At 39.4% G+C, this 18,434-nt stretch overlaps 1 protein-coding gene across 4 annotated transcripts in view; it reads right to left on the bottom strand.

The window, feature by feature from the left end:
* Positions 1 to 291: 291 nt before the first annotated feature.
* IGF2BP3 (insulin like growth factor 2 mRNA binding protein 3) overlaps positions 292 to 18,434 on the bottom strand; it is a 140,973-nt gene continuing 122,830 nt past the window's right edge. For 3 of the 4 annotated variants that reach the window (XM_082846367.1, XM_082846368.1, XM_082846370.1), the window contains 5 exons: positions 9,576 to 9,692; positions 6,402 to 6,476; positions 3,748 to 3,879; positions 2,926 to 3,039; positions 292 to 2,634 (listed from right to left, as the gene is read on the bottom strand). In XM_082846367.1, the coding sequence (XP_082702493.1) occupies positions 2,536 to 2,634; positions 2,926 to 3,039; positions 3,748 to 3,879; positions 6,402 to 6,476; positions 9,576 to 9,692 (537 nt within the window). In that variant the 3' untranslated portion in view covers positions 292 to 2,535. Of the gene's footprint in view, positions 2,635 to 2,925; positions 3,040 to 3,747; positions 4,045 to 6,401; positions 6,477 to 9,575; positions 9,693 to 18,434 lie in introns of those variants that run through there. The other variant, XM_082846369.1, reaches the window with a different exon arrangement.

The raw sequence follows: 18,434 nt of genomic DNA, 5'->3' as shown, positions 1-18,434 counted from the left end.
CCAGGCCTAGCAAAGTGTTTTCCGAGTTTACGTTTAAATCTTATTCTGTAGAACAGTATAGCCAAAAATTTTTAAAAATATATAGCAGAAAACATAACCACCCCACTGGTCCTGTAACGTAAAACCTTTAGTTCTCAGTTCATATGCAACAGTATTATCTAGGTTCACAGTCAGGACATTGGTAGATGGTGGTGCCTACCTTGAGATTGACATAGCCTTACTAAAAGTCTAGTTTACACTTTGACCAAATTCAGGACATTCACATCAATTTGAAAAGCCAAAAATACATAAAGCCAAAAATACATACTACACAGCAGGCTGCACCTGATAATGAAACACTTTATTCTGCATCAAGGTATCTGGAAAACGAAGCTGCATTTGGGGCACGTTACAGATGAGGAATGATCCATATGTGGTGAGTACAAAACTCAATTACAACAGAATTATTTCCTAGTATTACCAGATACTCCATTACCAATGCTTAATTGAAAGTAAAACATGATTTGCCACACTAGAAGGCTAGAAGTGAAACATGACAGAATTTAAACAGGCAGATATAAATGTAGCACCTATCTGTATTTTAAAAAAAAAAAAGTTGGAAAAATCAAATACTGAGGAAGAGCTCTGGCCTTAAGCACATTTTACCCAAAATCCAACCAGAAAGCCAGTCCATTACTTTTTTTTTTAAAGCAATTCATTGTATGGAAGAAAATGATGAATGCTAGATGAATTCAGTGACAAAAAGGGCACTTTTTGGCTAAAACTACAAAATAAACTGATTTTCTGAAAACATTTAGGAAAACATTTCAAGTCATTTTCAAAATGTTTAAAGGATACAGTGATCTTCAGAAAAACTTACCTAGTCTGTAGAAATTCATCTTGAAATACAAATGAAGCAAAATGATTTAAGGGTTATTATATATGCCCTTCAGATCAGTATAATATAACGACTGTGATCATTTAATGAACAAAAGAAACACAATTCTGAGAGCAGTGTGGCCTTGGAGACCACCCACACCCACATAACTGTACATACCAGGCTTTGCCATCAAGGTAGGAAATGGGCAAATGCGTTCAGTATCAAAGGTCAATGTATTATTATATCACAGTCATTCAAATTATATTCCAAAAGTTGTTCTTGTATTTTTCTACCTTTTGACTTATTTTCAAATAACTGGTTGCAGAGAATACAGAAATCCTGCTGCAATTTATGTAATATTCTAGGTGGCCTTTCATTCTTCTTGATTTATCATTGCTTAAAATCTTCAAAATAGCTTAGTGTGAGGCTCATGACAGTGCCTGGCACGGGGAGATGTAGCCTTTTTATTGCCTTTAAACACTGTCACACCGTCTGACTGCCCCATTGGTCTTCACAAAGCAATTCTTTTGGGGTCTGCTCCAAGCATAGACCAACTGGTCTGAAATATATTGGCAAACTAAGCATCCTGTAAGGCAAGCTGAAGCTTTCTTCTTGCCAATCAATTTAAAGTTCACAGGAGCTGCATGTCTCCATAGATACACTTGCTTTAGGTAGTGATAGTCAAAAGCACAAAGCATTTATGCATTCAATCACATAGCCAAACAAAAAAACCCTGAAGTCTCCTGAAGCCATTTATTAAAACTAGCCGTTCCAAAACCTCCTGCAGCCACTTTGCTCTGTTAGTACCATCAAAAACTTCCCTACCATAAACAAAAAAATAAATGGTATTTGCTGCTCTCCAAATATAGGCACTGCTCCGTATCACTGAACGTTTACTGGATTTTCCAACTAATAACTGTCAAAAGCCTCAAAAAACCTGAAATTAATTTTCCAGCTTTACTGTCACCAGCCAGAAGTAAAATTTTTTTCTCAGTTATTTGCCTGTTAGCTAATTTTATTTTTTAAAAAACAGTTGGACTTATCTTTATAAAGTATATAAAATTTTCAGAAAAAAACAAAACAATTTTGCTTTCATTGCATTACTGAATACCTGAGGTAGTTGAGTAAAAATGCACATTTAATACCCCTGCCAACACCATTCAGCACTTCCCTTAGGTTATTTGTGTTAGTGTTAGATAAAACTGAGAACAGTTTTTCTATGCTAACAGCTTAACATTTAAGTTCTTGTAATAATCCTATTCTGATCCAATTTTAACAATTGGACATAGGAGCAATCTATTTTTATTTACTTGATGAATTTAGTAAATGCACCATTAAGCCAATGTCTGGCATTATGGGGGAATGAATATTAAGAAAAATTAGAATATTTGTTATACTGAGAATACAACAAAAGGGAAGTGCAGAGCTCCTCTCTTTCCCTCCCTCACCCCCTAATTTTTTTCTTTTTTTAAAGCTGGGTGTCATACATTTCAGAGAGCATAAAGTATACATTCTCACAGAGACAGGAGTTCGAAAGTTGCCTGGTCCTCAGAAACAACCGGCTAGGTAAAAACTTGTGCATGTGATTCTGGATAGGGGTTCAGCGCCCGTCTGTTGGTTAAGCAATCTGTCTTTGGTTTGGCATCTGCCTCTGTGGTGGGCTGTCTCCTGAGCCTTCACTTCCGTCTTGACTGAGGTGGTCCACTTTGCAGAGCTTTTTGCTGTTGGTGCTGCTTTACCTGAGTCAGAATTTCCTGAATTTTTCTCTGGGCAACCTGCAGTAGGAGAGAGCTTTGAAATTTCTACCTGATCAAGTATGACCAAAAGTTAATTTACTCTTCCATCTCAACAACTTCAAATTGAAACTTATTTGAAGATTAAAGATACATACTTATTAGTTTCTCCTAGAAGAGTCTCTGAAATCACCTGCTTAAAGGGGGATTAAAAGTGTTAAGCACCAAGCAGCCTGAAATATTTATATGACATGGGGACACGCATGGGAGGAGGATCACTCAGGAAGAAGGAAGAAGCAGAAGAGCTCACTTATCACACTAGAGCCCACTTGCCTGGCAAGCATAGAAGTGACCAGTTATTTTGACCACCACTTGGTCATTCTCATCAGGCGTCTGGTCACGAGGGACAACAACTTCTGCGCTTGACAAATTCTGGAGCTCATTCACCTGAAGGAGATAAATACAAATCATGTTAAATGGAGTTTTCTTTTTTTTAAAATTACCATTCCCTTACTATGTAACCAAAATACTGAGCTTTGGCTTTATATTTATAATCTCATCTAATAATACTAATAATTCTATCCGTTTACTAGTATTGTCCCCATTTCAAGGTAATTAAAACTAAGCCTTAGTGAAAGAAACTGACTCGCCCACAGTTGCATAAGTTAATGACAAAACCAGATTCAACCCCTGAAAATCTGATTCCAAAATACACACTTTCAATCACTTCAGAATAGTAAATAGCTTTGAAAATGACTTGAAAGTTTTATGTGTTAGAAACTGGAAACCATTTGCTTTTTTCAGTTACAGAGGTATAAGTTATAAATGTAGATGAAATTTTTTAAAGTTTCTTTTCATGTCATTAAGTGTTTGCACAATAAAAGTAAAAAGCTGATGTATAACAACAGAAAATGCAAAATGCCCCTTATAAATATGAGACAGTTCTCCCATACAAAGTGGTCTGAAAGAGAGGCACTGCTTTCACTGGTAGCTGACATCAACACCCAGGAGGAACAAAAGGCAGTCTTCTCCAAACCTTGGCCCAGACGGTCGTGCTTTTTATAAGTTAGCCAAAATTTAGGGACTTGGAACTCCTAAGTACCTTTCAACGCTTTCCCTTTCATACCACTGCACAGGTTTTGCTGAAGTACTTGCCGTTTTGCCTCCTTTTCCAATAACTCTGCCAGCAGCAAAGGATGGCACTCTGATGTGAGCTTCAAGTTTCACCTCTTCTTTAGGACTAACAAAGTTTTCTTCTTTAATTTTTCCATAAATTCTTCCCTGAGCCTACAGATGAGAACATATCTCATCAGTGTCATTCATGTAGGAAATGCAAAAAGGTCCATTAACTTTAAAGATGGCCCGGATCCACTGGAACAGACCTTTGCAGTGATACATCTGCATTTGATAGGTTGCGGAACGTTGCACAAGAGGTGGAAAAGTAAGGAAGTCCTAGAAAAGGTTGACAACAATAATAACTATACATCACAGATGAGGCAATTGAATGATTGATAAAATAAGATTAAACCATATTCTTCTGACAAAAACGGTTAAAGGCAAGAAGTTAGCAGTCAGCCGAACTAAAATTTTTGCAAATGACCATTTGCTCTCCAGTCTTGAAAGGTAAAACCTCTCCTGTTGGCAATAAGATAGTAACTGCGTTTTTCTTGAGTAAAAGGGACTGCAGAGGAACTACAGAGCCACCTATGCGAGGCTCACAAGAAGCCAAGCCGCTGTCTAAATGGGCCAGCGAGGAATTTTCTAGTTAAACATTTCTTCATCTTAGCCAGATGGTTTCTACTTCGACTAAGGCTACAAAATCAAGTTAACATACACATCTGACAGTTATAGTCAAACACATCCTGTCACTTGCTGCATACAACTAGAAGTTATACATAATAAACCTCTCCTATTATGTACAACCATTAATTTGCTCCGGTATACACCAAAGGAAAAAGAAGTCAGAGTTGGTTTCATCTGACAAGCTGCCACAGCAGAGAACAAAAACAAAAGTACCGAACACGTTTTCACTGGTGCAGAAATGATAAGCTTATTTTAGGGGGTTACAGAAAAAAAAAAAAAAAATCCATCTTAGTACCCTGTCTTCCATTCATCCTCAGTCTCAGGCCACAGATGTAGCTATCAACACAGTCAAAGGACACAACGGATATACATTGTCCTCCGAATCAAGCTCTTGAATTCATAAGAAAAAATATGGGTTAGGAGGTTTACTATTACTTAGATGTCTAAAATAAAATAATTTATTTGTTATTATCACTGATCACATAAATGACATTTAAGCATTATAGCTTTTCTTAAATGTCCCATTTAAGACAACTGAACAATACAGGCATAGGAGGATACAGGGAAACAAACTCTGAATTCCCCAGCATACAAGCATTATGAAAACTGCAAGATAGTTAATTCCATTTATAGAATAATAAGACCATAATTGATGTTTGTATTTATCCTTTAGTATTTCAAACTAAAAGTGGCTGTCTCTGTAAGTCTGGGATAGGAAGCAATTTTCAGCATCTCTGAGTTTTGATCTGAACTGCCTGGACCACAAGGCTGGTATGAGGAAGTAAATTTCTTGACCCAAGTTTGAGGCTAGCCAACTGTACCCCACATCTCAAAGCACCTCCTTTTGTTTCCTGTTCTTCCTGTAAATGAAGTGAAAAAGGCTTCCGATTTTTAGTGAAAAGTAGAGGTCAAAGAAAGTGATGGTTTAAAAGGAGGGAAGAAGTGGGCACTTGTTAACTTAGCCACATTTTAGAGCTAAGAGAAGTAAGGTTAAAGAGTTATCCTGTTAACACAGCTGCTAAGTGGTAGGAACAAGACAGGAGTTTTGGATAAATTGCACTGAATTGAGTAGCTGCTTTTACCTATGACAAACAAGACACCCTACTGAGTTTATGAGAAAAATCACATACTCAAAGGTATACGTTTGTGAATTTGAGGATCTGGCAGGGTCTTAGTCTGATTCATCCCAAGTCTGCTCAGTACCACCACCATTTATGTTGTACTTCCTGTGTCAGGCATTATTCTAAGCAATTCATATATTGTTTAAACCTTATTTAAACTTTGTGGGTGTTTTTAACCCCGATTTTATAGATGAGGAACTAGGCAGAGAAAGGCTAAAAGTAACTTGCCCAAGGTCACACCACTGGTAAATGGTAAAGCTGGGCTTTGAACCAGCAACCTGGCTACCAGGTCTCTGCTCTTCATCACCCTGCTACACCACCTCTCAGGACATGGTGGGAGGCATTCCAGCCCCAAAGGCCCCAAACCCCAGTATGACCAATGGTTCACACCAGGACAAATGCTGTAAGAGCTCCTGCCATTTCTACCTCTAAAATTCAAAAGATTAGAGTGGCTTGTTGACCGACTGTGGACAAGGGCTAACGGTTAACCCAAGGGTAAGAGCAAATGGGGACGTTTTAATTCAAGGTTGAGGCCTCTCTGGGACAAGAGGAAAAACTTGAGAACAGCAAGGCATATGAATCAGACTTGTAAATTTCAGTCTTAAGGTCTCACCTTCACACATGCTAACAGGGCATTGAGCAAATTCTCCTTGGGGAGATAGTCAAAACCAACAACCATTACAGAACTCTCAAAATTAACCAAAGGCTTTGGTTTATTTTTAAAGTGTAATTTGCGGTATGTTTCTACTTAGTCTTAGAAATTTCCATTGAGAGATTCTTTCTACTGAGTATTAGATTTTTTTACAGGAGAAGCCAGGTTATGGATTTCCTGAAAAGAAGACATCCATTCATTTGTTACCTGTGCACACACTCCAGAGCACATACCTTGAACTGAGCCTCCGGTGGCCCAGTGATAATCACCATCCTCACTTTAGCATCTGGTGCTTCAGCTGGAGCGATCTGTAACAGACCCAGTAACGGGTTATGACACTTTCAGGTGCCACCAATAGAAATGCTACACCAACCAGCCTGTCATTTGCACATGACTTACTGAAATGTAGAATGAAAGCCTTCTGGAAGGTAGTTACATGAAGCAGTGATTAATGTGGATTCATTAGTTATGGCTCCTGCCGTATACTGTGTACTTACACTGTGCCTGGCCCTAATGTAAAAGTCCAGATGCAGCCTCTACCTAACCCTCACTATTTCCTGACGAGGTACTGCCTCATGGAGAGGCCAAAGGCTGGAGAAGGTGAGTCACCTGGCCCATGATCACACAGTCCAGTGAAGCTGGAGGGAGAGCTGGGTCTGGCTCCACCATCACATTCCTTGTCACTACACCAGTGGGTGCTCAAAGGGTGGTTCTTGGCCCACGCGCATCACAACACCCTGGGCCTCCTGTATGTGCAAGAAACTGCTAGGTTCCCAGTCTAAGCCTATCGGTACATTCCCCCAAAGTACACTCGCTGGACTAACATATGGAATAAACTAACATTAATTTGGCAGAAGAAAAGTAAACTCAGACTCTTCTATTTTGGCAGAGCGTGTGAAATGACACAAAAAGCCTAGGCTAGGGAATTGTTGCAGAGACTGTTGAAGGGGGAGGAAACCAGCATTCCCTTAGTAAGAAAGGATTTGGGGAGTTGGCTGGTAGGAAGTGTTTTAAAAGAAAAAAATTTGCTAGATATTTGCTGTGCAAGAAGCAATTCCCTACAGTAAATAATGAGAACAGGAAGCAAAAAATACAATAAAAGCCATCCCAACTACCACTCAGTATGATCACTGTCAATTACTTATAGTCTAGTAGGCCCTTCTCCACACCTTCATAATCAAAACAATGTTTTTTACTTTTAATAGACTCATGCTTCCTCCCTCAAAATAAAGCTAACATTTCTGTTACTTAGACCCAAATTAATACTGTTGCTACTTTATTGCTGGGCACTAATTTTGAGTCTGTAAAACAAGCCAATAATTACTTCCTTTTAGACCACACTCTTAGGATTATTCACAGGCAACCCCCAAAAGAAGGTATCATTCTTCATCTTTCTGACTAAGGTTTCCTTTTTTTAAAAAGGATCTTTGTCATCACTGGTGATAGAGGGCTGGGGCTGAGGACACTTGTACACTGAGGTTAGGAGTACAAATTGCTACAATCTCTCAAAAGCCTGAAAAAAGCACATGCCCTGTGACTCACCAAACCCACTTCTGTAGACTTACGTTAAAGGATAAGGTTATATATGACAATTTGACCAAAAGAACTTTGTCTACCCCTGTGCAGGTTAAATTAGGAACAATCTTAATGTCCAGCAAGTTAACAAATGATTATGATTTGGTAATACCAAATATATGCCTATTAAAGTAAGTACATATATGGAAATTTACATTATGGAAATGTAGCGAAGTGTTAGGAGTGCTGATGAATCTTTCAGATTATGCATGTTTCAGACTTTTTGGAAACAAAAATATTTTAACCTCATCATAAAACCTCCATTAAAGCCAGAAAGAAAAAGAGCCAAACGTCTAAATACCCAGTTCTTCTTGTTCATGAAATGTTCGTCGCAGTTTTTCCAAAACAAAGCTGCTAGGTTCTTTTTGCATGTGTGAGCATGTTTTACATATTAACTCAGTAATCAGGAAACTAACAGGATAGTAAAGTTAGTTCACCCCTTGGTCTTTTATCATGTCTTTTCCTTTACCCATTTATTTATTTTGGCTGCATTTTCTGCTCACGTTATTTTGTTATCTTTTGCTACAAGAGAGAATATGAGGGCTTTCCTGTGTGTTTTGCTTTTTTATTAACTGTGTAGTTTACATACAGTAACGCTCACTCCTTTGGTACCAAATACATAGTTGTAAATACCACCACAATCAACATAAAAACAGCTTCTGTCACTCAAAATTTCCTCATGCTGCCTTTGTTTTCAACCCCTCCACCTCCAACTCCTAGCAACCACTGATTTTTTTTTCTCAATTTCCATAGTTCTGTCTTTTCCAGAATTTTCATATAAGTGGAATCATAACAGTATGTGGCCTTTTGAGTCTTCTTTCTCTTAGCATAATACATGTGATTCACTCAAGTTGTTTTATGTATCAATAGTTCCCTCCTTTTTACTGCTAAGTAATTATTATATAGACGGGCCACAGTTTATGCATTTGCCACTGATGAACATTTGCTTCTTCCCCATTTCCCAGTTATAAATAAAGATACTATAAACATTTGAGTGCAGTGTGGTTTTTTGGTACTATATTCAAATTAAAAATTTCATTAAATATTTATAAAATTGGACTTCCCTGGTGGCACAGTGGTTAAGAATCCACCTGCCAATGCAGGGGACACAGGTTCAAGCCCTGTTCTGGGAAGATTCCCACATGCCGCGGAGCAACTAAGCACGTGCACCACAACTACTGAGCCTGCGCTACTGAGCCTGTGTGCCGCAACTACTGAAGCCCGCGCGCCTGGAGCCTGTGCTCCGCAACAAGAGAAGCCACTGCAATGAGAAGCCCGCGCACCGCAACGAAGAACAGCCCCCGCTTGCTGCAACTAGAGAAAGCCTGTGCGCAGCAACAAATACCCAATGCAGCCAAAAATAAAATTATTTATATATATATATTTATAAAATGTAACCAAAATAAACCCCCCAATAGACTGATGTTTTCCTGAAGAAAGCTATGACTTTTATCAAGCCTTTGTCAATTTGTATATTCCTTAAAAGGACCACAGCCTTGATTGTTTGGGCACTAAATAGTGTCATTTCGGAGTGTGAGGGACCAAAGCCACGCCCAGGGAAGATGAGCTAGAAGGAATATATATCCAGGAATGCGGTGGGGCAGAACCACCATTCTAACGCCAAATTGCATACCTGCAGACTACTTTTTCGGAGAGAGAATTTAACTTACCTTGTTTAAGCTAGTGTTGTTTGGAGTTCTCTGTCACACACTTATGTAACCCCAATATAGACTGCCACATTCAATTCAAATTACAGAGTGGCAGGAAGACTCACATTTCTGTAACTCGCTGTCCTTAAAGCACCAGGAGAGCCACAGCTGGCAGAACAGTACCTTAATAGAAGCTCCTGCAAAGCGAGAAAGCTGTTTGATGTGTTGCCCCTGCTTGCCGATGATGGCGCCGACAGACAGGGCTGGGATGAACAGATGGACAGTCTCTGTTTCTGACTGCTGTTGGAAAAGAAAGACAGGACATACATGCTTACTGGATACAAATCAGGCTGTATCGCTGGCATAGGGAGAGGGGCATTCTCATACTGTTAGAAATATTAGGATAGTTTTAGGAAAAACCACCACAGTAAGTTGATATGAGTTTACCTAACAGGTCGAGAAGATCTCACATTCATCCTGAAAGTGTTAGCATTTCAAACATCGCTTTTCTCTGTACAGTTTTTCCTCAAATTTACAGATTTAAAACAGATTTTGTGCCACTTAATATTGGTCCACCAAATGACACCACCGCTCTTACCACACAAATTCCTAGTGGCAGTAACAGCTCCCTCTTCTCCCTGTAAGCTCAGCGTGGAGGCAGAGAGCACGGAGCCCTGAGCACTACAGACCTCCAGAGGGGCCCTGATGCTCAGCGGCAGCCGTTCCACTTCTTTGTCCCTCCACACACCCTCAACAGAAGGCTGTTCCACATGACGTCATTTACTCACACTATTTGGTAGGAATTTTTTCTGTCTTTAGTTTCCTTCCTCTGAAGCAAAGTTGTTTGTTTTTTTTTTAAAATAAATAAAAATACTAGTAATAACAGAAGGCTGGTCTGGTTCTTTAAATAAAAGGAAAACCTTTTGCCAATTTACCAATTATAAACATGGAATGAGAAAAAGGAAAGGATATCACACAAGACAAAACTAAGAACAATGTCAATAAATCTGAACATGTCCACGACTTGTCTAGAATTACCAAAATCAATCAGAAAAACTTACATTGACCAAATAACTGTTAACCCTGCAATCAACTAGTTACTTAAATAAAGTGCCAAGCCCTAATAGATTTGATTTTTTGTTTTCAAGCCAAACAGGAAGAATGACAAAAACCCAGTGAAAAGGAAAACAGGAAACTAGAAAAGGATAGGCAGACATGTTTCATGGAGGAAAGTCTATGAAATAAAACATTAATAAATGGGAGCCTACTGCAAATAACATGTTCTCATTTGTTTTACTTTAATACACGTTGGATATCTTCCTGTGTCATTCCTACATCCCTACCTCATTCTATGAACTGTATTCTTCAGAGGGAGACACAACAGCAGATCGATCTCATCCCTGTTATGTATGTGTATAGTTTTCAATTGTCAACTAACGCATTTGTAATGCTGCAATCAAATCTTTGTACAAAAAAATTGTGTGCCCTTGTACAAGTACCTCTACTGCATAAATTCTTAGCACTACTGAGTCAAAGGGCCTGAACATTTAAAACTAATAAATATTATTGAATTATCATACAGAAAGGTTCCCACTCAGTCCACACAGAATGATGGAATTCCAGTTAAGACATTCATGGAACATTTGTGTTTTTTATTAGTGGAAGATGGGTAAAAAGCATGCTGAGGTAAAAACTCAGGCTTAAGAGGAAGATAACTATGATCAGGGGGCAGGTGCACACAGCAATCCTTTGTGGTGAGAGTTTGTGAGTTTCCCCTGTGTGAGCTTCTGTGCATTTACACCTCACAACTGATCCAACTGATAGAAACTAAGAGCATTCCCATTTTAAAGATGAGAAAACCGAGCCAGAGAGATTACTTGCACAAGGTCATATAATGACTGGTGTTGGAGCCAAGATTCAAACCTGGGCTTCTCTATCTCCTAAGCCATGTTCACAAAAAGTGAGTATATACCCCGATTCCAACAGGTATGGGTGTACTTTGCAATATACATAGACCTGCAGGAATGACTGTTACGAAAAATGTCCAGTAGAGCTCTCAGGGAAATGCTCCCTTCCCTGGTTGTATCACTCGTCTCCATCTGTGTTGGTTTGACTTCCATGAGTCAAAAAAATTAGTAATGTGTAGGTGGTAAAAGCTTAAGCCTTTGATCATCAACATGCTGAAAGGGGCGTGAGAGACAGTCCATGAACATTTTTCTTTATTTTGAATAAGGAAAACTAAAGATTAAGAATGATGTAAAGTACTAAATGTAAAATATAGACAGCTGGTGGGAAGCGGCCGCATAGCAGAGGGAGATCAGCTCGGTGCTTTGTGACCACCTAGAGGGGTGGGATAGGGAGGGTGGGAGGGAGACGCAAGAGGGAGGAGATATGGGGACATATGTATAATTATAGCTGATTCACTTTGTTATACAGCAGAAACTAACACACCATTGTAAAGCAATTATACTCCAATAAAGATGTAAAAAAAAAATGACGTAAAGAAGGGCAAAAGGTATGAACTTCCAGTTATAAAATAAGCCCTGGGGATGTAATGTATGTACAGCATGGGGACTACAGTTAATACTGTATCGCACATTTTAAAGTTGCTAAGAGTAGATCTTAAAAGTTCTCATCACACTTAAGAAAATTTTTGTAACTGTGCAGTGATGGATGTTAACTAACTATACTTACTGTGGTGATCATTTTGCAGTCTATACAAATATTGGATCACCTGAAAATGTTGTACATCAATTATACCTCAATTTAAAAATTTACCAAAAAGGATGCATTTAATTGAATCACCAAGGGGCTTCCCTGGTGGCGCAGTGGTTGAGAGTCCGCCTGCCGATGCAGGGGACACGGGTTCGTGCCCTGGTCTGGGAAGATCCCACATGCCGCGGAGCGGCTGGGTCCGTGAGCCATGGCCGCTGAGCCTGCGCGTCCGGAGCCTGTGCTCCGCAACGGGAGAGGCCACAACAGTGAGAGGCCCACATACCGCAAAAAAAAAAAAAAAAAATTGAATCACCAAAAAAGAGAAGGACAAGATGCTCTACTAGAACAAGGAAAAGAAATCAACAAGTTTGTTGTCTCACCTGCAATACATCCATCTTAAGCATGTGTAAGACACTTTTAACTGAAACTTAAGGGTTTCAATGTTTGTTTCCACTATGAGAATAAAATAACCACATCACAGAAAAGTTGTCCAAAAAAAATCTCCAATTCCTTCATCTTTCCCTGACAGTTATTTTGCTAAATCTGAGGATGCTATTTTAAAGACCTTTAGAAAGTTTGGTTTCCGATTTTTCACCAATTTGTCTAACGCTGCAATCAAATCTTTAAACGTAAATCGTGTGCCCTTGTACAAATAATTCTAAGGTTTTAGGTAATAAAAATGCTAGATCAGAACATGAACATTTAAAATTGATATTTCCAAATTCTCATGCTAATTAATTTATCTTAGGGTGAATAAATGTGTAAAAGACAGGGGGAAGTCATTTTGGTTCGAAACATGCCTTTCACACTTACAAGTATTAAGCAGTGTGTGATTCTAGACCCCATGTCTCATTTCCCACACATAAAAATCTTCTGAACTCTGCTCTTCTAAGTCTCTTCCTTTATCTGTAACCACACCCCACCATGTACCTCCTTATTTCCTATACAAGTTAATCTAAAATTCAACTCCAGAAAATATTCTTGACAAAAACCATTGTACATTTTGTTTCTTCAGCATCTGTACAAATAGATGTGCATACTATACTCTTTACAACTTGGTATATCTTTGGTATGTTTCCTAGGATGTTGTAACACACTGCAGGCCTTAATACCGCTGTCAGTCTAAGGAAGATTCCCTTGGGGCTCTATAAGCATTCCTGGAACACACATAGCAGAAGAGGTTTTGCCTTCCCACTGAACTCTTGACTGGATATTTGTGAAAGAGGCCTATCCGGCACCGCTTGGCCAAGTCAACTTCTACTGCTATTCATCAGCGAAGAACCAAATGGAAATACTGAAGAATGAAATAATTTTAAGTCATAAGAACAATGCCTCTCTTTTTTTTTTTTTTTTTTTTAACGGTACGCGGGCCTCTCACTGTTGTGGCCTCTCCCATTGTGGAGCACAGGCTCCGGATGCGCAGGCTCAGTGGCCATGGCTCACGGGCCCAGCCGCTCCGCGGCATGTGGGATCTTCCCGGACCGGGGTACGAACCCGCGTCCCCTGCATTGGCAGGCGGACTCTCAACCACTGCGCCACCAGGGAAGCCCAATGCCTCTCTTCTGAAAGCACTGTACCTCACAGCCTGCTAGGGTGTTAGGCAATTACCACATACCATTTATTCCAGAGGGACACTTTAAGGCCTCTCTTATTTTAATAACTGGACAGGAATGAATTAATGCTGACATTGCCCATAAACTGTGCTCAATGTTAGTATCAATTTATTTTGTCATTCTGGTCCTTATATTAAAACTGGTATGTTAATCTGAACCAATTTTTTAAAGTAAAGATAGAATCTAACTTCTATCTCACTGAGAACATCCATGTAATGTTCTTCCGAATAATAAACTTTTTTTTTAGGGGGGGCGGGAGGAGTTGGGGGCTGGCAGTAATAAAGACCTAAGGATCAGACTAAATCTAATGTGTAACTCACCCAGGTCTGCCCCATTGTATTTTGCCATGACTATATAATTATTTGCTTTCTGGGCCATGTTCCAGAAATACTTTATGCTGCTTACAAAATACACAATAGAAAGATAAGACAAAGGAGGTGAAGAAATAAAAGCATAGGGACCTCAACAGAAAAGATAAAACCAGAAATGCTGTTATTATACAAATTTGACTCTAAGCTTCCTAGCAGCTAATTAAAAAAATTAGTTACATGATTTACCACATCTTGAGAAAAACTATTTGTTTAGTAAAAACTACTTTTCCTGGGACTGACCCCAGACAGCAACTTCTGAATGTCCTCAGACGCCGAATGTAACAGGCATCATCCCCAGAGCAAAAGTCCCAGAGCCTCACAAATGTAGCCTGAGCATGTCTCCGCCTAGAAGATACCGAGGACCATGGCTACGAGAAAAGCTCACGGGCAGAAAGTGTGTTGTAGTCTCAAATGTTGAACAAAAGCAAAATCATCTTTCTGATACAGTCATGGATGAGAGGCTATAGATGTTTTGTTCTACTGATTTTGGGGAGGTGGGGTAGGAGGTAACAAATCCATTACGGAGATTAAGAGTGAATTTAAAAGTTGAGTGAAGATTTGGAAAAGGAATGGTAGACAGTAGAGAAGGGCTAAAAGGACCAAACTATAATAGAAAGAAGGGGCAAAGACATAAAGAAAGCATCAGTATGCAGACAGAAAGAAGTTCCACACTGAGAGGTTAGAGGGAAGTAAATGAAGCCTGCCAGGAGGCCGTGTCCTGGACTGACAGACAGCGCGGTGTGTACTGTTGGTAATAGCACCTTAATGAAAAGGTGACTCATCAGGTGTCTGAAGCCTGATGAAGATGTTTCTGAACGCCACCCAAATCCCTTTGTTCCAGTTCCATATCCACCAAGCACATCCCTGACCATAAATTTCTTGTCATCAAGGAAACTTTCCTCTGGGAATATAAGGCACCTCGCATAAACATCCTGTCTACTGGACAGTCATTAAACTGGCCCATTCTTATATGGGATTCTGTGTAGTAAGCCATGTTTTCAGGATTAGAACACCCAGATAAACATAATTTTTACATGTAAAACTAAGAAGCCAGAACAATGGGTTATGATAAGTCTGTTTCACCTGTGAATCTAAGACTCTGAGATGAGCTTAAAAAAAACGCATCAGCATTACCCTATAGCGTTACACATTCTTTGCATGTAAGTTAATGTTCAGCTGCATTATCCTGAACGCTTCTTCCTAAACTTTCAGAGGTGAAAGACATTCAGGTCACAAGCTGTTTCCCAGTGGATTTCTGCCAGATGCCTATTGGCAAAACTTCCTTTGGACTTCTTGGCAGACCCTACGCTATAGCTTGAAATAACAGAAGAACAAAGCTGCTCAACTGAAAGTTTGCATAACTGGTGAAGTCTGCCAATGAGTAATTCCTAATCATCTATCATGAGGAAATACAAGAATGAGCAAACAGTAAGGTTAAGTGTATTTACATTGTGGGGAACAGAACCTAAGACATCACAAAGGCATGGCGACATGCATGCCAGCCAACAAGACCAGCCTCCAGGAATCTGGAAGAATGCCAGTGTCTCCCTGTGGCTTGTAAAATACATACTCCTGGGGTTTTTTTTTTTGTTTGTTTTAATGGATTTTGGTCTGGAACTGAAGTTGGGTTTACTCAACTTCATGACCTGAACAGAATATTTAAGTTTTAAAAAATAAATAAATAAAAAAGCAAAGAAAGTTTCTCCCTATAACTAAGTAACCAAGACCTCTCAGAGATAATAAATATATGCAACGAGTTATTTACTTTGAAGTTGTTTACTAACAAAAGAGCTGCACCCACAGTAAGAAATCCTGAACAGTAGGACTACAAGACTCCATGAGAGTCATTTGATCTAAAAATCCCTTTCAAATTATATTTTGTTTCTTAAAGAGCACTTCAAACTAGGTAAGACCTAAGAAGAAGTGTTCACCTTTCTTGCCTCTTCCATAAGCAGCCACGTTAGCAATTTTCAGATTACACTATTGTTCTAGAGACTTGGAGAGACTCCGAAGACGCTAGCAGAATTATGGAGACCACGGCGCCTGAACTAACGTCTCCCAACCCCGACGCAAGCCGCCAAGACCATCCAGCTATGGATGTTGTTGTGTGCAATGCCAATTCCAGCTCTTACTCTGCTCACGAGCTGCCAAACGCCTCTTCCCTACTGTTTGAGCATTTCTGAAAGGAGCATTTCCTGTCATTTATAAACTTGAAGTTGGCCAATGAAGTACTGCGTAAGCCAGCTGCCAGGCAGGAAGTAGAGACTTTTGTCTGTTGGAAGAACCAACTCTTTGGCTCTATGGGAAAAATCAACCTGGCAGGTTCCGGGAAGAAGAGTATGTTTTAGGAGGAGGCATGGGCAAAATTCTGGACTAGAACAGCGACAAGGGATTTATCCAAAGACAGGATGCATCAATTCTACTTTCATGTTACAAAGCAGAGGTGAGAAAACACGTGTAGAGAAAAAAATGAAACTCTAAAAGAGGAAGCAATACATGACTCCTTGCCAGGCAATATATATTTAAAGTAAAAGCAGAGATTTGCTGCTAACCTACAGGAATCAAGGATAAAGAGACTATCTTAGTGAGTAACCTGACTTCTCTGTGAGAGCTTCTGCAGAACAGTAAGCTTCTCATCAGCAGCTGTAAATGCAATGGAGGAGTATCAGAGTGCTGAGAGCAAACACCTGCCAAGCTTTAATTCTCTAACCCAGTTTTTAAATACAGGCATACCTCAGAGACATTGCAGGTTCAGTTCCAGACCACTGCATTAAAGCGAGTATCACAATAAAGTGAGTCGCACAGATTTTTTTGTTTCCCAGTGCACATAAATAATGTTTATACTGTATATAACTGTTGTCTATTAAGTGTGCAGTAGCATTACGTCTAAAAAATGTACATACCTAATTAAAAGTAATGCTATTGGGGAAATGGCACCAATAGATTTGCTCAATGCAGGTTGCTGCAAACCTTCAATTTTTAAGAAACAAAATCGAACTCTGTAAAAACTAGTAATGTTTGACCTGAAAGAAGAGTCCTTAGAGATAATTCGTTTATCTCGGTTTCTTCACTGCATGCATAAGAAAAGAAACCCAGAGCAAAGAAGAGGAGACTAACACAAACAGAGCTGGCTCTTGTCTCTTTACACCCCTCCCCTTTAGCACCAAGGTACAAACACCTCAGTCACTTCACATCACCTGTAGCTGCCGGTGCAAAGCTTTATAAAATACATCATCTATCTATTCACACTTGATATGAAATTCTGATGTCTATCTTTAGATTAATGGGCTTTGTTACATGGTTTTTACCCAAAGAGGTTTGAAGTGGCAGATGAGGGGCAGGGGAAGATGCAAACGTCGCCAACAGCAAAGGCAGAAACACACACACTGCAAGACCATGGCAAAAGCCAAGCACACCTGACAGCCTGGTAGCTTCAAGAACAGGCAAAGGAAATTCTCATTCTTATGGGGATAAAACACGAACCATCTCAACGATCTGTGTTCTCTGTAGAACTCCAGTTGCATTTTACTCTACATGTATTCTAGGCACTGAGAGAACAGAGTCCCCCACCTTTTCTCCCTGGACATTTCCCTAAATTTGGTGTAGCAGGTACCGCTCACAACTTTATGTGATACGAGAGCCAAACAGGAAGGGAGAGACGTAAAAACAAATTCAAGAAGGAAGATCCTAGAATGTTAATTTTATTTCACATGATTGTCTACCTCCAGTTATTACTGTTGATGCACCTGAATTGTGCACTTCTTTCAAAAAAAATTATTGTATACAGTGTCTGCTAGGCTGCCTTTATTTTCATACTATCACTGGTCTCCTATTTCTGACCTCAGGAAAAATGCTACTCTTAAAAAGCAAATATAAAAATAAGGATTATTTCTTAATAATCCACCTGTTTACAAAACAAATAAAAGCTGTTTAATGTTTGCACACAAACACACACATGCACAATAGATTTGTGGGCACGACTACCTGAGCTGTGTAATAAGTACAAACGTTCAAAGTGGAAAGCGTGTCTAGTCTCTACTGACCTTTCAAAGCAGTAAACTTTCAGGTGAAGTTCAAGATGAAGGAAGCCTTTTAAAAATCCCTTCCTTCAACATTTAAAAATAACTAACCTCTTTCCCCCTCCTCAAAGTCTCAAACTTTTCCTTTGATATTTGAAAACATACATTAACAACCCTACCACTCAAGAACTTCAAAAGAAATAACTCACGGGTCTACTCTGCAAAGATAAGAAGGTTCTAGTGACAAGAATTGAAAAGCCTGTGCTGGCTCCTAACTGACGAGAGATCACACGGGGACCAGGTTTCGCATTAAGATTTTTCCCA

Source organism: Leucopleurus acutus, assembly GCF_964270905.1.
Source record: "Leucopleurus acutus genome assembly, chromosome: 9".
Taxonomy (NCBI): domain Eukaryota; kingdom Metazoa; phylum Chordata; class Mammalia; order Artiodactyla; family Delphinidae; genus Leucopleurus; species Leucopleurus acutus.
This window is presented reverse-complemented; position numbering and strand designations above follow the sequence as displayed.